Here is a 17,786-nt window from a genome sequence, read left to right on the forward strand (position 1 = left end):
CCATTAAAGAAATAACCAGGCTACTTCATTTTTATTAACAGCATAACAAGAACACACTGTTTAGTTTATATTCCTATTTGAGGAGCAATTGACAATTTGAGAAAAACAACTAGATATACTTGGAGTAAATATCAGTTACTTTTTCATGCCGCTAGCACCAAAAAATCCCCCAAAAAACAAAAACCTTGTCAAATTAACAGAGCATAGTCAAATTAAAACTAGAAGCATATATCCAAAGTCAGCTGACCGTGTAAATAAGATTGTCCCGCTTTGCTAAAACATACCTGAGGCAAGTCTTTCTTCATCAGAAGGAAGGGATTTAGTTTGTATTCCATTTACTGCTTTTTCAGAAATATCAAAAACTGGAATCTCCTCTAGTCCACGAGACTTTACCTTGATTATACACAGGCCAGTAAACAAAAACAAAACCAACAAATTGAAAGCTGCTTTTAAAAGGACCAACAATACTAACACTGGAAAAGAATCTGACGTGTTTCCCAGCCCATCACATGACTATTAGCTTAGCAAATCTTGCTAAGAAACTATGTCCTACTAATGACACAAAAAATGGGATTACAAAGTGTTTTCTGTTTTCTCAAAAAGCTGGTTAGGAATTCATAATATTTTCTAATGGGCTTCTCAAGAAATAGCCATGGTAGCCAAGAAAATTACACTATATTTCCCAAGTTTAGTAGCATAAGAAAATCCAAGGAAGAGATTTCCAAGCTTAAAAAACATATGGACTTTTTTAAAAAAAGAACACAATTTAAAAACGTGTTCCCAGGCTTACTGATTAGTGACTGAGAAAATATTCGTTTCAGAAGGTTAGAGTTACCATACTGATGGGGTCCATCAATTTGACTATGTAGATACCCAAGAGAAAGATTAACACATACACACAAAAAATTGTATATGAGTGTACGTAAGAGCAAAAGGTAAAAACAGTCTAAACGTTAAGCAACTGATGGACGACTGTAATGTTGTATATTCATACAAGAGGTATTATTTAGCCATAAAGAGGAATGAAGTACTGATACACATGAACCTTGAAAACATTATGCTCAAAGAAGCCAGTCACAAAAAGACCACAGCTCACATAATCCCACTTTTATGAAAGGTCCACAGCAGGCAAGTCTATGAGACTGAAAGTTACTATTATAATCTTTGGGTTTCTTAAAAGAGTTTTTACAGATTACAAATATTTAATGATCTTTAAATCAAAGACTTTCAAGGAAACAGAAGTCTTCAGTAGTTAGCAAACTCCAGTCTCGGAAATTCTAATATAAACACTAGTTTTCAAGCTTAACGTACCCTGTTTGCATTTATTCACAATTTTGTGTAATTTCAACGGACACATAAAGGGTTTCTGCACAGGTTTCAATACAGTCTGAATCCTTCTGAAATGATGTAAGAGTTTCCCACATATATTTTTATTGGGGGCTGGGGGGGGATCTTGGCTTTTATCAGAATCTTAAAAGAGGTCTATGACCCTAAATATTTATGTGCAAAAAGTTGCTAAGAACAAGAAAAATTAGTTACAGTTGTGTTTGACATCAAAATTGAAATACTGTTAATTACACATTTGCAAGATTTTTGTTATGATGTTTAAGATTCGAACATCCAGGTTTTAGGAATAGCAGCCATGGAACCGATCACTAATCTGGTGAAAATGAATTGAGACAAGGGTGCGGGGAAGAGAACTCAAAGAACAAAGAAATGCATTACACAAAACAGTACAAAATCAAGAAGCAAACTTCTCTGTGAAATTATAAAGTAATCTTTTAAGTTACTCTTGACTGTGGAGAAGGGAAGAAGAGGTGGCGTAAGTTTTTAAGCAAAACTACCAAATTCTGTAATTGTTACTGCGAGATCATTTATCTATTCATGATTGAGAACATCTAAGTTTACCTGCTGCTCATGATAGACTCTAAGAGCCTTTTTTACATTGGACACTTTTGGAGAACGGATAGGAAGAGTTTTTATTTCAGATGCGGTAAGAGTACTCAAATCACCAATCGTTTTTATATTCTTAGCTCTAATGAGCTGTCCCAGTCCTCTTGCCCTGAAGAGGTTAAGAAGAAAAGAAAAATGTCATCATATAGTTTCACATTTATTCTATTTGTGAGGGCCTATCCAGCTGAATTTCCTGATTATGCCCAATCATAACCAAATTTTACACAAGCTCACCTAGCCCAGTGAGGACAGGCACATATACATTTAATTTAAAACAAAATTTGAATTTGATGTGTTTGCCTGGCTTCAGCAACAGTGCTAGGAAGAGACTAAGACCAATGTGTGTCTCAGACTTCACTTACATTATGACTTAATGGCTATCTTTGTAAACTTCAACTTGTAAGGTGTAAATAATAATTATACTCCTTATGGGATTTATAATTAGCATTAAATAACATATGCAAAGAGTTCAGCATAGCATCTGGCAAATATTAAGCACACAATTATCTTAGCCATTACTGTATTATGGTAGATGCTTCTCTTATTGCCCTATCTGTCCCATCTTCCCAGATGAATTTTTATTTCCAAAATAAAATGCGAAAGTGCATGTAAGTCAATTCTAAATATAAGAACCTCGATCACTTAAATATTCCTCTTAAAAAAGTGGCATCTTTAAGCATAAACCAGCACAAATAACTACTTACCACATGTTTGATGTAATCTGAGGTAAAATGATATCAACTGGAGCCACGCAGTTGACCAAAGCTGGGTAAACACTTTCTGTTGGACATGGCATAGATTCTTTAGCCATTTCTGCAATCTTAGAATAAATTTCAGAATTGTTAAATAGAAGTCATCTGACTGAACATGAAAATATAAAGTTGCATGAAAACTAAAGCACTTCTTACTAAACACTTCTTTGAGCTCTTAAACTTAGGGCTACGTGATCCTGGGGACAGAAATCCTTTGGTTGAAGTGGCATTATGCTAGATAGAAGGAGAGAAAAAAAAACTCAGAACCCTAGAAAACTGTAATTTTACAATTTTCATTATTTAGAGTGCACGAATTTCCTAAAATCTTGAGAAAATGTAAAATGTTAATAAACTACTATCTAATCAATTGCTGGAGTATCACTGCATCTTCCCACCTGTTCATGTTTGTTTACCATGCTGCAGACAAAACAGTGTATCCAAACCAAAGAAGTCTTACTCTTTATTACTTTTAAGACAAACTACACTATGCATTCTGTACCTGTATACATATATGCATATTTTAAACCCCACAGCTTACCTTAGATTGTGCAGTAGGTGAAGTTTTAACACTTTTTACTGTGGGAGAATTATTTGAAGAATGGGACCTAACAATAGAGCATCGCCTATCAATGTCATCTGCCAATCCTGCTTGGTATATTGGATCTGCAAAGGAGACACGGCGAACCTGAAAACACAGGTCATGTTTTAACAGAATTAGAGTTAAAAACAAACAAACAAACAAACAAAAAAAACACAAAACCACACCATAAATTCTCATTATAAGGTCCTCCCAAAATAGCATGTCGGTTTAGAAGCTTAATTTCCTTGACTAGAAGCCAACTGCACACAGATGTATTTCTTCCTAATGGCTGCTTTCACAGACATTACTTAATACCACAGGTCATTTTAATTATCCATGTTCTAAATGGTTTCTACGTAACATACCAACAAAGACCAAAATGGACAGTGGCAAAAATGAAATTGCATGTGGTAGCTGAAACTGTGTCATCAAATTATACTAACCTTGTAGGCTTACTACAGTGACTTAAAAATACAAGGTAAAGAGGTAGAAATAGTACTAACTGGCCTCTGGTGTATCGTACTAACCTCTGTTCTAAACTCTTTAGAGGGTACCAGAGTCACAGCAACTCAGTGGCAATTTTTCATTTTAGCCTCTTCTGAACCCTTATGATGTGTTCATTCATTCAGCTATTTGATATAATATGCAATAAATAAATATGCAATAAGGCATAACCACTAACCATGTATATAAATGTCTCCTGGTCTTGATTCCCAAGAGTGGGCAGATTCTGTACATATCTGCATAGAAAACTACAATGTCTTACTGTTGCCTAAAGAAAAATTAAATTTGAGGTACTATCAAACAAAAGATGACTAGTTAACTTTTATTAACAATCTAAAATATACTGAAGAAAAATAAAATATACTGAAGACATCAATCCCAACACATTCTATCTTCATACTTTTCAAAGACTTCTACCTTAAGACACTTAGAGCCTCGATATAAAAGCAAAGCAAAACAAAACCAAAAAACTGAATTCTCAGTGTAAGAATTTTTGGTACATCTTGAGGAAGTCTTCACAACATGCTTCCTAGAGGCAAAATTAAATCTATCTTCTATCTCTAACATACGTCTGTACATATAAACAACATGTATTCTACAGCAAATGGCAGACTCAATTTCAAAGTTAAAGAATGTTCACATCATACCTACCTTTTCAGAACATCTCCTTTACTAAGAAGAGGACAAGGTGAGCTATGTAAGCACATGTAACTTTTACTTTTTTAATTTATTTATTCAACAAATTATACAAAAGTTATAGGGTCAGGAGCTAAATAAAGTAAATACATAGAATCCAAATTTACAAACTAAAGGAGTCAGTGTAGTGAAGATGTGGAAATAAAATTATAAATGAGATCATATCCAGAAATTGATACAGGCACAACCTGAGATTTTTTTCATTAGACAAGGTCTGGAAATAAGAGTTTACATAAACACTTAAATGTGAAACAGACTGCATAATGTCCTAGCACAACATAAGTGCTAACTAAAGCTGCTTTATCAGTTTCTAAATGTTTCTTCACATGTTATGAGCAAAAAAAAAAAAAAAAAAAACACCAAAAAATAAAAGTCACCAACCCCCCCCCAACAAAAAACCACAAGAGATCCTCAACAATTTTGCAAAAGGTGAACAATGTACATGGTTGAAGATCTCTAGTGTCCTCAAATAAAGGAATATCTAAGGGCTTCAGTCCCCTTTTATCAACACTTCTTCTACCTGCCCTTTTCCCTACTTGCTGTGCTAATTATTCAAAATGAGTGTAAATGAGTAGTCCTATTAGTCTAATAAATATTCAGCCTCAATTCTCCTACCTTGTGAACAGGTGATGATATCTCATCTTCCTGAGGTCTTTTTAGTCCTCTCTTTAAAATGCTGGTGGATGGAGAAGCCAAAGGAGACCAGACACAGCGTGTCTGCATGCTACTAGGACTGCCATTTGCTGATACAAGTAAAGGATCAAGTTCCCTTAATTTTTGAGGAGATGCATTATTGTCTTCTGTTATTAGTCCAGAGATGGCTGTTTCAGATGTCAGAGACTGTGATATTTCCTCCACTTTCTCTGAAGTACGGCGAACTTCCTGTAAAATTTCATCATTTCCCCCCACCATTCCATTGTCATCTGATGTTGTTTCTTCAGACTTAAGTTCAATATTTGTTTCAGTTTTATTAGAGTCAACTTTTACTTCTTCAGTGCTCATCTCAAGTGTGCTGAGAACAGAACTGCCAATTTCCATAGCTGCTGTCTTTGTTTCAGCTTGTACAGGCTTAGTAGAGATTTCGGTAGTCGAGTCCTGGTCCACCGTTTCACTGACTTGGTCAACTTCAGCACTCACCTCACCAACCACTGTCTCTTCACAATTTTCCACTTCAGCATTCATTTCTTCAGATGAGCCTGGACCAGATTCGTCACTTCCTTCATCTAATTCCCCAACTGTTGCTTGTTCAGGTATCTCTACCTGAGCACTCATTTCTGTGGTATTATCAGAATGGCCAATACCGGAATTAAATTCTTCAGTTACTGCTTCTTCAGCCTTCAGTTTTTCAGCTGTGTCTGCTTCAGATTCATCACTTCTTTCACTATTTATCTCTTCTTCACTAATACCAGTTTCGGTACTCTTTTGTTCAGAAAAGCTAGCTTCAGATTTATCACTTTCTACATCCAATTCAATAGCTTCTATTTCTTCTGGATTGAATTTTGCTTCACCTTTACATGCATCTGTTTCAACACTGGCAATGTTCTCTATACTTAGTTCCTTTTCCAAAACAGTCTCTGGCTTTTCTTCTTTGGTCTCCAAAGTAGAACATTCCAGTGAATTATCTTTGGAATCATCTAAACATGGGCTAACAGTTATACATTTTTTATTGGATGGCTCTTGGCTTTCAAGAGGTGTTGCTTCTTCAGAATCCGTATCACAAGTTTCTTCTTCAAAATTTACTACTTCAGAAGGAAGAGGGTTTTGAATAGTATTTTTTTTCAACTCACTTTCAGATATAATTAATGAATCATTAAAAGCATCATTCTCCTCCTTGAGTCCCAAATGAAAATTCACACCATTATGTTCATCTAAAAGTTTTACCTCAGAGCACAGATTAGCTTTAGAAGTTTCTGATACACTTACAGGTGTTTGCATATCTGTCTTTTTTGTTTCACTGACTTTTACATCATAATTTTCTGTATTCTTTAACCCAATGAATGACTTTTCCTGAGGCTGTGATTTTTCTCCACAGCAATCACAACCTTTAGATCTCCTTACCCTCCTACTTCTCTTATGTTGGCATTCAAGTGTTTGAAAGGTTTTTTCAGAAAGCAAAGAAATGTCTGATGTTCCTATTTTTGAAGATTCTCCCATGCTGTTATTTTCTATAGAATCTCGTTTTTGTAATCTCTTGCTGGCATTTCTAGTCCTTAGATTTGATTCTGGCATAGAAGGGTTCGAAAAGGAATATTCTGCACATTTGTTGGTTTTACTTTTTCCCTCAAAAGTAGTTGACACATCATCAGAAACCTGCAATAAATCTGAAGATACTGTAGAATCTTCAAGAGTTATATTACTCTCATCTTTTTGTTCACAAATCTGAGATTTCAGCCTTCTCTCTACTTCAGAATTTGCTTTGCAGTCAAGTGTCTGGTTTTCAACATTTATACATTCCTGTTTTATCACTTTCTCCTCTTGATCTTCAATATCAACACTATCACTGCTTTTGTTTTTCCATTTTCCAGATCTCTTCTTTTTAGGGCCTTCTTCTTTTGCCTCAGAACTATCAGATTCTGAGTTTTCAATGCTGGAAAGTAAACCTTGGGATGCTCTTCTTGTTTGATACCGTGTTCGTCCACTTACTGGCTTTTCAGAGGACTTATCGGCAATATCCTGGGCACCGTCTCCCTCAGATTTAATATTCTCAAGGTCTAGCTTTCTTTTACTTTCATCAATTTCAGCAGTAGTGCTGTTTTCCCCAAAAGTCTTCTCGTGTAAATTATTCCCTTTCTCAATTAAATTTTCCTGTACAGTTTCTTCAGAAATCAGTTTTTGCTTAGGTAACACATCATCTTTTACATGCAACGGACTTTTCTGAAGGGTCTTTTCTTCTTCCTTACGTCTTTCTTTTTTTTGATGATTATTTTCTTTCTCTTGGCTATCAGTGGTAGGCTCTGCTATTTCTGAGCGTCGCCTTGAGGACCGTCTAAGCGTTTTCTGATTTGAAGTTATCTGAACAGGACTATCCTCATCTACCATTTGATCTGCTGGTATTACAGCTGGGGGTGTATTTTCTTTGGATTCCAAATTGATTCCTAATGTTTTCTCTTCTGCAGTATTATTTTCTAATAATACCACATTTTCCATTGTTGGTTTAAGCATTGTATCCTCATACTCCATTGTAGATTCAGAGAGATGAGCCTGATTATCTAACACACATTCTGTTTGATTAAGCAAACCAGGTGGGTTATTTTCTAAGACTACTGTGCCGTCAATAGATTCCTGAGTATTTTTCTCCTGATCAGATCTCATTAAGAGCTTAGACCTTTTGTTCCCTGTTTGTTCGGCTTTACTCAACCTTCGGCTTGATCTCTTAATTCCATGTGCTATTTTTTCAGAATCAGATTTTGTGAAAGCCATTTCCCTTTTCTTTGCTTTTGGTGGAATATCTGTTTTAGCCATGACTTCCTGGTTATTTTTCACTGTAACAGTTGAAGACATATTATTTAAGGGGGATGGACTAAAAGGTCTATTTTCTGAACCATCAAACTTCTCCAAAGTAATAAAGGTTTGCCTCCGACTTGTAGGCTGTGGGGGAATTCCAGAAATGATGGCGTTAGAAACTGAGCTGTTGAGACCAGAAGTATTTTCTGCATTAGGTGCACATTCAATTGTTTTCTTTGATGAAATTAAAGTTTTCTTTCTGGCATCATTATTTCTGCTCAGTATTGCTGGACTGGTTTCCTCATTAGAACCACACTCATTATTTGAAAGGGAAGCCTTTTCAAGATGCTCATCCATACCACAGTTTTCCATGACATCTTGAGGAGTAACAATGTCACTCTCCATCTGTTCCTCCTGCACAGAAACGTACACATGTATATAGATTAACCAACAAACAAGTCTTACTTTCTCAGGGAATTCTTAGTGTAAAACTTCAGGAATTCAAAAGGCTTTCAATATTTTGCAAATATTCCAAAGGTGGTGACAGATGCCCATTAATTTGTGTTTCTAAGTATTTAATAAAGCCAAAAATATTTTAAAAATATTTAAACACACACACATCCACAAACACAGTAACTACAATTCTGCTAAAGTCTATCAGTGAGAATTATGAGATTATGCAATATATCTTAAAATTAATATAAGAAACTTCATAATGGAATGATTCTAAAAACCCCAAAATATGAAATACCAAATATACCTTATATATCACCTTGGAATCTTCCTTTGATTTTTCAGCTAAAGTAGGAATTTCCCTGAAATAAAAATACATAAATTAAAATACTGTTTTTATTTAAAAACTAGAAAAACAGTTACTTCAACAGCTTCCATACTTACATGGACTCTTCCTGGGTATACTGAGAAAACAAAGTGTCTTGTGAAACATCCAGATTATTATACATGACAGGAATATCATATCTGAAAAAGATCTTATATAAATAACTTCAAAATGTGATATTCCTAGAATTAGAAATTAAACTTACAATTGTACATCTAGTTATCTTTTAAGAATAATGCAAAATTAAGGCTTAGATGTTTCTTTTCCATGAAATCATCTTCTCTACCTTCTCCAACACTACCTCCATTACCGATTCAGCTCTGAATGCATAAGCGTTTGGTACATTACTAAGTAACTATATATATTATGAATTGCAGCCACATATGGCATATCTTTTTGGCATTAAAATATAGCATATTATACATAATATTTTAGTTCTAAACACAAAGTTACAGTTACCGCATGAAATCTAAGTGTGAGTACAGAATACCCAATTCAAGATAAAAGGCTACAAACCTTTTTGTTTTGAGTACTTCTTTCTGATGTTCAGTTAGAATTCTTTCCTTTACTTCTTTTCCTTCTGGAGGTATAAACACAAAGTCAGTAGACTTTTCCTCTTCCAAAGGCATTTCACTCTTTGTTTTTGTAGAAGACGGCTCTAATTTCAACTGCAAATTTATAAAAGGCAAGTGCACATTCGAGTTACCAAATTATTTTCCAATACTTCAATCAATCCCTATTCTAGCACTCTAATAAAGTTATTCAATAATTACTAGGAAGTTTGAAGTTCAAACCTACAGGATATCTTTGGTTAATAATTAGTACAATGTCCCTCACTTTCATTCTGCTTCTAATGAACATTCAGAAAATAAAAATTATACCTCTTTAAAAAAAAAGTAGGCAACTTACCAACAAAGCACAGACAAATATGTTTTTCAGGCCAACATATGGAAATCAAGTAGTTGGCAAGAAGAGAATATATCAGCAGCTCTCAAGTTGAAGCATAAACTAAGTCAAATTAAGTTAAAGTCACCAAAATAAAACATGCTCCATACCAGTAACACTGGTACTGTTATTTTTACAAATTTTCAGTGCAACTGTTTTCAATCTACTTTATAGCCACTTCAAGACTGTGTTGAGAGTCATTCTTTAAAAATAGTATTTTTTTCTTTCATTTTTGCCAGGGCCATGGTTTCAAGATTCCAGAATACGCTAACTGGAAGTCACAGAGGACAGAATTACTGTCTGAAGAAAAGTTAACTGGCATCTAGTAAGATTATGGGTGTTAGATTTGAGGCCAAAATAGGTAACTTAGCTAGGTGTTCTCTTTCTATTCAATAACAGAAGTTCTAAAATGTTCTCTTATGCTACCTATGCTGTAACTACTCATACCTAGAGTTCATTCCATCTCAAGGGGGCTACTGCCTGAATTAACTATACTTAATGTATCTACATACTTTTTTAAAAAAGATTTTATTTGTCAGAGAGAGGAGAGAGAGTGTACACGCACATGCACACAAGCAGGAGGAGCGGCAGGCAGGGGAGAAGCAGGCTCCCCGCTGATCACGGAGCCCAATGTGGGACTCGATCTCAAGACCCCGGGAACATGACCTGAGCTCAAGGCAGACATCTAATCAACCAAGCCACCCATGCGTCCCTGGATGCTACATATTAAGCAGACTTAACTTTAGGAAGAATGAATCATTTCACAAAGCTTCTAGATTTCCACACTATCTTAATAGTCTTTTTAGACCAAGCTCTATTATTCCCCTTTAATCCTATCTTTTATTTAGCCTTTAATCACTTTTTTTGCTGTATGTTCTCAAGCTACCATCTATTTTACTATTAAAGGTTCTATTAAATAAAGTTTGGAAAAACATACTTTGACTGGTGGTTTCTTATTTTCTTTTGCATCCTTTGTTTGTGCCAAAAAAGAATCTCTTTTTCCACTTGATTTTCTTTCCATGCCACTTATCTTCATATTTAACTGTGAATTTTCGGTCTGTTTTATTAGAAATAAAACAATTTTTAAGTGCAAATGTTCTATTTCTCCTTTTCATGCTTTGAAAATGCCAGTATAATACTCATTTCAAATATCAAATTCCTTCTCATTATTATTAAAATCATGTCAAAGAAAAGAGCCGTTGTCTAATTCATTAACAGCAAATAGGTTTGGCATCTCTAACTTATAGGGGAGCTATTTTGCACCATTTTTAGAAATTTTATGAATTCTGAGTATTTTGAGAATTTTACAAATTCTAAAAATAAGATACACCATATAAATACTTAAAATGAATCAAATTAATGAACTCAAAGACCCCTCCTATTACTGGGAATATTTCTAAGGAAAAAAATCACAGCCATAAAACTTTAAACATCAAACAATGAGGCATGCATGACAGAAAATATTACCTAATATGTCCCTTTTAGGCTTTTTCACGACAAATTACACCAAACGAGTCTCAACAAGCCTAATTATCTCATAAGAAATTTTTTATTTACCCAAAAATGAAAACTGGAGTGCTTAGGTAGCTGTTAACTTTTTTCTCCTCCAGGTTCTAAACAATGAACAGCCAAACTCCATTTGTTGCTGAATAGGAACAAATCTGTCTAAGGATATGTAATACCCATGCCTTTACTCCTTGATCCTCAAATAGTAATTAAGTATTAGCCAAAATAACCTTGTTTCAAATGGGTTATATGATAGCAAAGACGTGTTTTTCTGACAGAAGAAATGAGATCTGATGTAAAGAACTGAGAAAATGAAGGGCTGTTCTTGCTTAGACATAGACCAGTAACTATTATTCCTGGTTTACCTAAAGCAACACTTAACCATGTACTTTAATAATTACATTTGCAAAGGAATACACACGGAGTGCCACAGTTCAAAAAGGATCATTAATAAACAAGAATCAGAGACTATTTACCCGAGAATCTATGGTGAAATTTACTGCCCTTAAATCAGAAAATTATTTTAGACCAGAGGGCAAAAAAAGCTAAAATAAACAGATGAAATTACAGCAAATTGAAAACCTTCTGCACAGTGAAGGAAACCACAAATAAAATAGGAAAGGCAATCTACTTAATGCGAGAAGATATTCACAATATATCTGGACAAGGGGTTAATATCCAAAATACATAAAGAACTCATGCAACTTAATATAAAAAAAAAAAATCCCAATTAAAAGATGGGTATGAACCAATGTTTTACCAAAGATACAGAGAGGGCCAAAAAACACACGAGAATATGCTCAACGTCACTATCATTATCAAGGAAATGCAAAGGAAAACTACAATGAGGTATAATATCACACCAGTAAGACTGACTGTTACGGAAAAGAAAAAACAGCAAGCGCTAGGAAAGACGTGGAGAAAAGGGAACCCTGGTACAACTGCTGGTGGGAATATAAATTGATGCAACCACTATGAAACACAGTATGGAGGTGCCTCAAAAAATTAAAAATAGAACTACCATGGAACCCAGTAGTTTCACTTCTGGGTATTTGTCCAAAGAAAACAAAAACACCAATTTGAAGAGATTGTTCACCCTCAGGTTCACCACAGCATTACTTACAATAACCAAGAAACGGAAACAACCTAAGTATTCATTGAAAGATAAATGGATAAGGAAGACACACACACACACCAACACACACACACACAATCACTCGACCATAAAAAAGAATGAAATCTTGTCATTTGTGACAACATGGATCAACCTAGACGGTATTATGTTAAGTGAATGTCAGATGAAGACAAATACTGTACGATTTCTCTAACATGTAGAATCTAAAATATAACATGAACGAACAAAGCAGAAACAGACTCAAAGACAGGAAACAAACTGTTGGTTACCAGAAGGGGGACTGGTTGGGGACAGATGAAATTGGTAAAGGGGATTAAAAAGTACAAACTTCCTGTTATTAATACATCATGGGGATGAAATATACAGTTTAGAAAATATAGTCAATAATACTGTCATAACTCTGTATAACATGGTAACTAGATTTATGAAGATCATTTCATAATGTATAAAAACATCAAATCACTATGACATATACCTGAAACATGATACTATATGTCAATTATACTTCAATTTTTTAAAAAAGTGTTTCAAGCCAGACGATGGACTTTATAGAAAAACCCTATGTTATGATGCTCTTATGCTCAAGTTTTACTCGTTTCTCACGTCAATAAAACATTCTAAGTTTTTGTCTTTTAAAAAATTACACAGAAATCCAATAAATGAACTACTCAAATATCATTTAAAAGTAAAAAAAACCTCAACTTACTGCATCTGAATATGGTCCGCTGGATTCCTCCATAATCTCAACATTTTCCAAACCAGGTAAAAGCAACAGAAATTTCTGTTTGGCTTCTCTTAGTACTGGTCTTTAAAAAAAAGTATATAAACATATACACCTTGAGCCAAGTAGTACTGAATACTGATGATATGTTAACAAGAACACTATTATTTTAAAGTAGCAAAATAGATCCACCTTAAAGACTGTTTCCCATTCTACACACACAAAACTGGGACAAATGCAGAATATTTAGTTTTTTGCTAACCTCTTCAGTTCCCAAATTTTCTTCTTTAAGAATTTTCCCAATTTTTATCATGCAAAATTCCAAGCAAAAGTAGACTATTAAATTCCTGTGTACACATCACCCAGATTGATTTAATATCCACCAATTTCTTGCCTTTATTTCTTTTATTAAGGAAAATTTAACACTGCTTTTTATGTTCCTAAAACCACAGTTACTCTAAGGCCAAAGTAAAAGGTCGAGTTATGTTTAATAGTTACCATGTATTCCAACAACATTTCAACTGAGAAATGTTCTGCAAAGATTCCTCATAAGAAAAATTCATGTTAAAACCAAAATATCAATTTATACGATCATAGTAACTATATAAAAGTTTTGTGATTAGCGTACTTTAACTCTTCAGGGTAAGTCAACATTGTCACTTTAGCAAATGTGGCATTCCAGAACTGAGCGCTTTGTTTTCGAATCTGTTTATTCTTGTGCAAAAATATTATGCATAATAATGGAGAGATCTGTTCAAGAAGTTCGCTGTCGTAAGTTCCAGTGTAGCTGAAGTGTAAACAAGCAATTGTCTCTCCTAGTAGCTTTTCTAACTAGGAAAAAGGGAAAATTTCATTAGGATAACACATGGAAATGTTCTTTTAAAACAGGAAAAAATAAAAGCACAGGGCATACTAAAATTAAACAACTCACAACATGTTACTATTTCAATTTTTTAAATTCAATTTTTTTTTAAAAGCTCCCATCTGTGTCCTTAAATATATGACTATAAACTGACAAATTATTGGGTGAATTTATTGTAATTATTGATATAAGATCTTGATTTCAAACTTATTTTCCATTAACAGAAAAAATTACATTTTCTCATAAACAGAGAATAGTTGGCTATACAAGTTTTACCTATAAAATAATGGAACCAACTACCCTTATATATAAAGGAATAAGATAGGAGGTAGGGTGTTGTATGATTTAAAGAAACAGAAAAACTATGTGCCTGTGTCATGTTATTAAATGTCCATTAAAACTGGAATTATAATCCTTTTACAAATCAGAACTATATATAAGGAAGACAATTACCTAAACCCTAACATTTTTTTCACCATGAAAGTATGTTTTACAGACAATTGTCTATTTTTACCTTGTTGCTCATACAACTATACACTTTAGGAACTTCATCAAGCCTGGGAAGAAAAACACAAAAGTACCACTTTTATTTTAAAAAGTTAAACCTAAAAATATGTAATGCAGCTATAAAAATGAGGTATAGTGATATAAAAAGGTGCTCCAAGACTTAATTTTTAAAATGTCACATTATCAAACATTAAACAAACTTATCTTTAAAAAATGAATCACAGAAAACATCCAGAATAGACCTCAAAAATATTAATACTAATTACTTGTTTCTGTACCTCTTTAGAAAAGCATAAATTATTTTTAAGCTTAAAGACTAAAAGAAGATGTGCAAAAAGCTTATATTTGGGGTTCTTACTTTGTACTTTTATAAAATTTGTTCCTAAAACTTTCTCCATTAATTTATAAAGACACACTATGATGACTGAACCACATAAGCTTGTTAGAAAAAACATCAATGAATCGTTTCAAATTACTTTTTAAAAAGTTACGTTATTTGTGATTTTTCAGGGTTCGAGGCACTGCTTGCTTTGATTCAAATGTAAAGGAGAATGTAAATTAAATTTTTACAGGATAATTCAGAAATTTAAATGTGTATACTTTTTGAACCAACAATCTGACATCTAGGACCTCCTTCTGCGTAAGTAGTGGCAAACGTGGACACTGACAGGTGTACAAACATGTTCAACTGTAATATTGTTAAGTTAGGATGGAAAAGGCTAGAAAAACATGTATTTCCACTAACAGGAAACTGGGTACAAAGTTTTATGGAACCCTCTGCAGACATCAAAGAGAATGAGGATTCTTAGATAAATGGTGCAAAATGCATACAGTATTTTAGGCATATACCATATACTTAATTGCAAAGTAGCACGTCAAGTATGCTTCATATACATATGTTTAACAGGTATGCTTGTTTGTATTATCAACTCTGAAAAGGTATGTACTAAACTGAAAAGGGGGGTTGAACAAGCACACAAAACTTAAAAACTCCCAATTTCTACCTCGTATTTATGTATGATTTTAACCATCTTTTTAACAAAAGCAGTTTAATATTACCCTCTTCACAAAATTTTAACAATTACCATCTGTAACAAGCAGCTGATAGGAAAATGACAAAAGTTTGCTACCTATATCTAAAGACATTTAATTTGAGGCTATTATGTAGAAATTCTAAATACTTACTTTAAGTTTTCATAAAATAATGCCAGAGGTCTTGTTAAAGTTGCAAATATTTTTCGGATCATAGAAGGCAAAGAAATACGTCCAAGTACATTAGAAAGAATACTGGTGATTGAGTTGCCGACAGTGAGGAGAGTATCAGAATGTACTTCCTTGAAGCTCAGTGTGTGGAAAGAATAGATCACACTCACAATAAGCTTAAATAAAGAAGCCAATTTCCCTAGAGGTTCTTTCTTCTTTTTGGACCAATCTGAAGGTCTCTGTGGTGCTAAGATAAAATTGAATTTATTAAAAACTCAAGTACTTGAAAAGTGTTACTGTACATCTTTACAATTTATATCTCATTTTAATGACAAATACATCTAAAAAAATGACATATTTCTAATACACATGTTTCTGTAGAGTGATACCCATAAATCTTAAAATGATATACCATTAGTGGATAAATATCACAATATTGTCTTTAAAACCGAAGCAGAGACAAAGAAAAACTATTTGGCAGATCCAGAAGTCTAGAAAAATGAGTATTTTCTCTAAGGAGTTATAAAATGCAGTTCAAATGTTTAATTCTCTGAATTTCAACACCTGATTTGTAAGAAAATACTAAATCATAAGACAGGGTCCAGGGGGCACCTGGGGGGCTCAGTCACTTAAGTGTCCGACTCTTGGTTTAAGTTCCTGCCATGATCTCACTGGTGATGGGCTCAAGCCCTGATACAGATTCTGCGCTCAACGGGGAGAATGCTTGAAGATTCTCTCCCTCTGCCCCCACCCCTACTCATGTGCAAGCGCTCACTCTAAAATAAATAAATATTTATTTTAACAAAGGTTTAAATGTCAATTTTAAATTAAAATTTTAATTTATTAAATTTTAAATGTCAATTTTTAAAATAAGAAACAAAATTTCCCTGAGAAGTTATTGCTCCCTGGCTCACCTATTATACACCGAACGCTACAAATAACACTCAACAAGGCACAGAGCCAAATCCTCAGAAAGAATACAAAAGAAAGTGCCTAGATTTGAAGAAAAAGATGTATCTTAAAAGTACTGACTTTCCTGTGTACTATTCTTAGATCCTATCTATCTTCAGATACCTATCTATAGGGATAAACCCACATTCGTCAAGAAAGTCATACATATTCCAAAATCACCTTTCCTTCCCTCAATCCATTCTCTTAAGGTAAATATATCAGATTCAAGAGAAAACTCTAAATCAGTGCTTGTTGATGAAAAATATCATGTGGTAAAATGAAAAGCAAGTGTTACTAACAAAAGAAGTCAACCTTCTTCCCCAGAATCAGTTTCCCAGACATGAATATAAATTGGAATGGCTGCCCCAAAATTCCAGGCCAGGATGTTAAGCCTGAGAAGACAGCTCATGAATCACGTGACACCTATCCCACACATGTCTACTCAAGAGATTCCAGGAGTAGTGACATCTTAATAATAATAAATAGATCTCGGTTTCTAAATGCCATCCATCCTTAGCAAAAGGAACCACATTCTTTGGAAATATGGCTGGTTCCGGGCTAAAGAGAAGTACAGGATGAGCCAGACTGATATCTTATGCCAGCCTGATCTCAAAAAATAATGGAAACACATGAAATGGTCAGACAGGCCAACATGAGCACAAGTATTAATAATGATAAATTATAAACCACTGAATAACAGCCGCATGACAAAAAATAAAATGAGGGAGGGGCACCTGGGTGGCTCAGCTGGTTAAGTGGCTGCCTCTGGATTTTGGCTCAGATCATGATCTCGGGATCTTGAGATTGAGCCTCGAGTACAGCTCCCTACTCAGCAGGGAGTCTGCTTGAGATTCTCTCCACCTCTGCACCTCCCCCTGCTCACACTATTGCTTTTTTAAAATAAATAAATAAATCTTAAAAAAAATATATTGGGGACAAACGAAGCTATATCTTACATTAGGATGTCATTTGCACCTGGAAGTGACTGGTGCCTAGTAGTGGTCAACAACTGTAGAATGACTTTATTTAAGGCCTCAATGTGGGGCCTGAACTCACGACCCTGGAACAGGGAGTTTTTAGAATTAATGTAATTAAAGACAAAGGAGATAAACAGCTTGATACATTTCAATATAATTAAATGAAACAATGTGAACTGTTCTGGTAATCATTTTAGTGCTTTAGGCAAGAA

At 34.2% G+C, this 17,786-nt stretch overlaps 1 protein-coding gene across 3 annotated transcripts in view; it reads right to left on the minus strand.

Annotated features, from left to right (window-relative positions):
• The window catches only part of RIF1 (replication timing regulatory factor 1), a 60,110-nt gene that overhangs the window by 6,506 nt on the left and 35,818 nt on the right, over positions 1–17,786 (minus strand). For 2 of the 3 annotated variants that reach the window (XM_040645007.1, XM_040645014.1), the window contains exons 22-35: positions 15,629–15,893; positions 14,451–14,493; positions 13,703–13,905; positions 13,060–13,159; positions 10,650–10,769; positions 9,284–9,435; positions 8,827–8,907; positions 8,690–8,744; positions 5,101–8,343; positions 3,244–3,390; positions 2,862–2,939; positions 2,658–2,773; positions 1,909–2,062; positions 285–393 (exon numbers count right to left, since the gene is read on the minus strand). In XM_040645007.1, coding sequence (XP_040500941.1) covers positions 285–393; positions 1,909–2,062; positions 2,658–2,773; positions 2,862–2,939; positions 3,244–3,390; positions 5,101–8,343; positions 8,690–8,744; positions 8,827–8,907; positions 9,284–9,435; positions 10,650–10,769; positions 13,060–13,159; positions 13,703–13,905; positions 14,451–14,493; positions 15,629–15,893 — 4,866 coding nt within the window. The remainder of the gene's footprint in view (positions 1–284; positions 394–1,908; positions 2,063–2,657; positions 2,774–2,861; positions 2,940–3,243; positions 3,391–5,100; positions 8,344–8,689; positions 8,745–8,826; positions 8,908–9,283; positions 9,436–10,649; positions 10,770–13,059; positions 13,160–13,702; positions 13,906–14,450; positions 14,494–15,628; positions 15,894–17,786) is intronic. The other variant, XM_040645017.1, reaches the window with a different exon arrangement.

This window comes from Ursus maritimus, unplaced genomic scaffold (genome assembly GCF_017311325.1).
Source record: "Ursus maritimus isolate PB19 unplaced genomic scaffold, ASM1731132v1 scaffold_1, whole genome shotgun sequence".
NCBI classification, from domain to species: domain Eukaryota; kingdom Metazoa; phylum Chordata; class Mammalia; order Carnivora; family Ursidae; genus Ursus; species Ursus maritimus.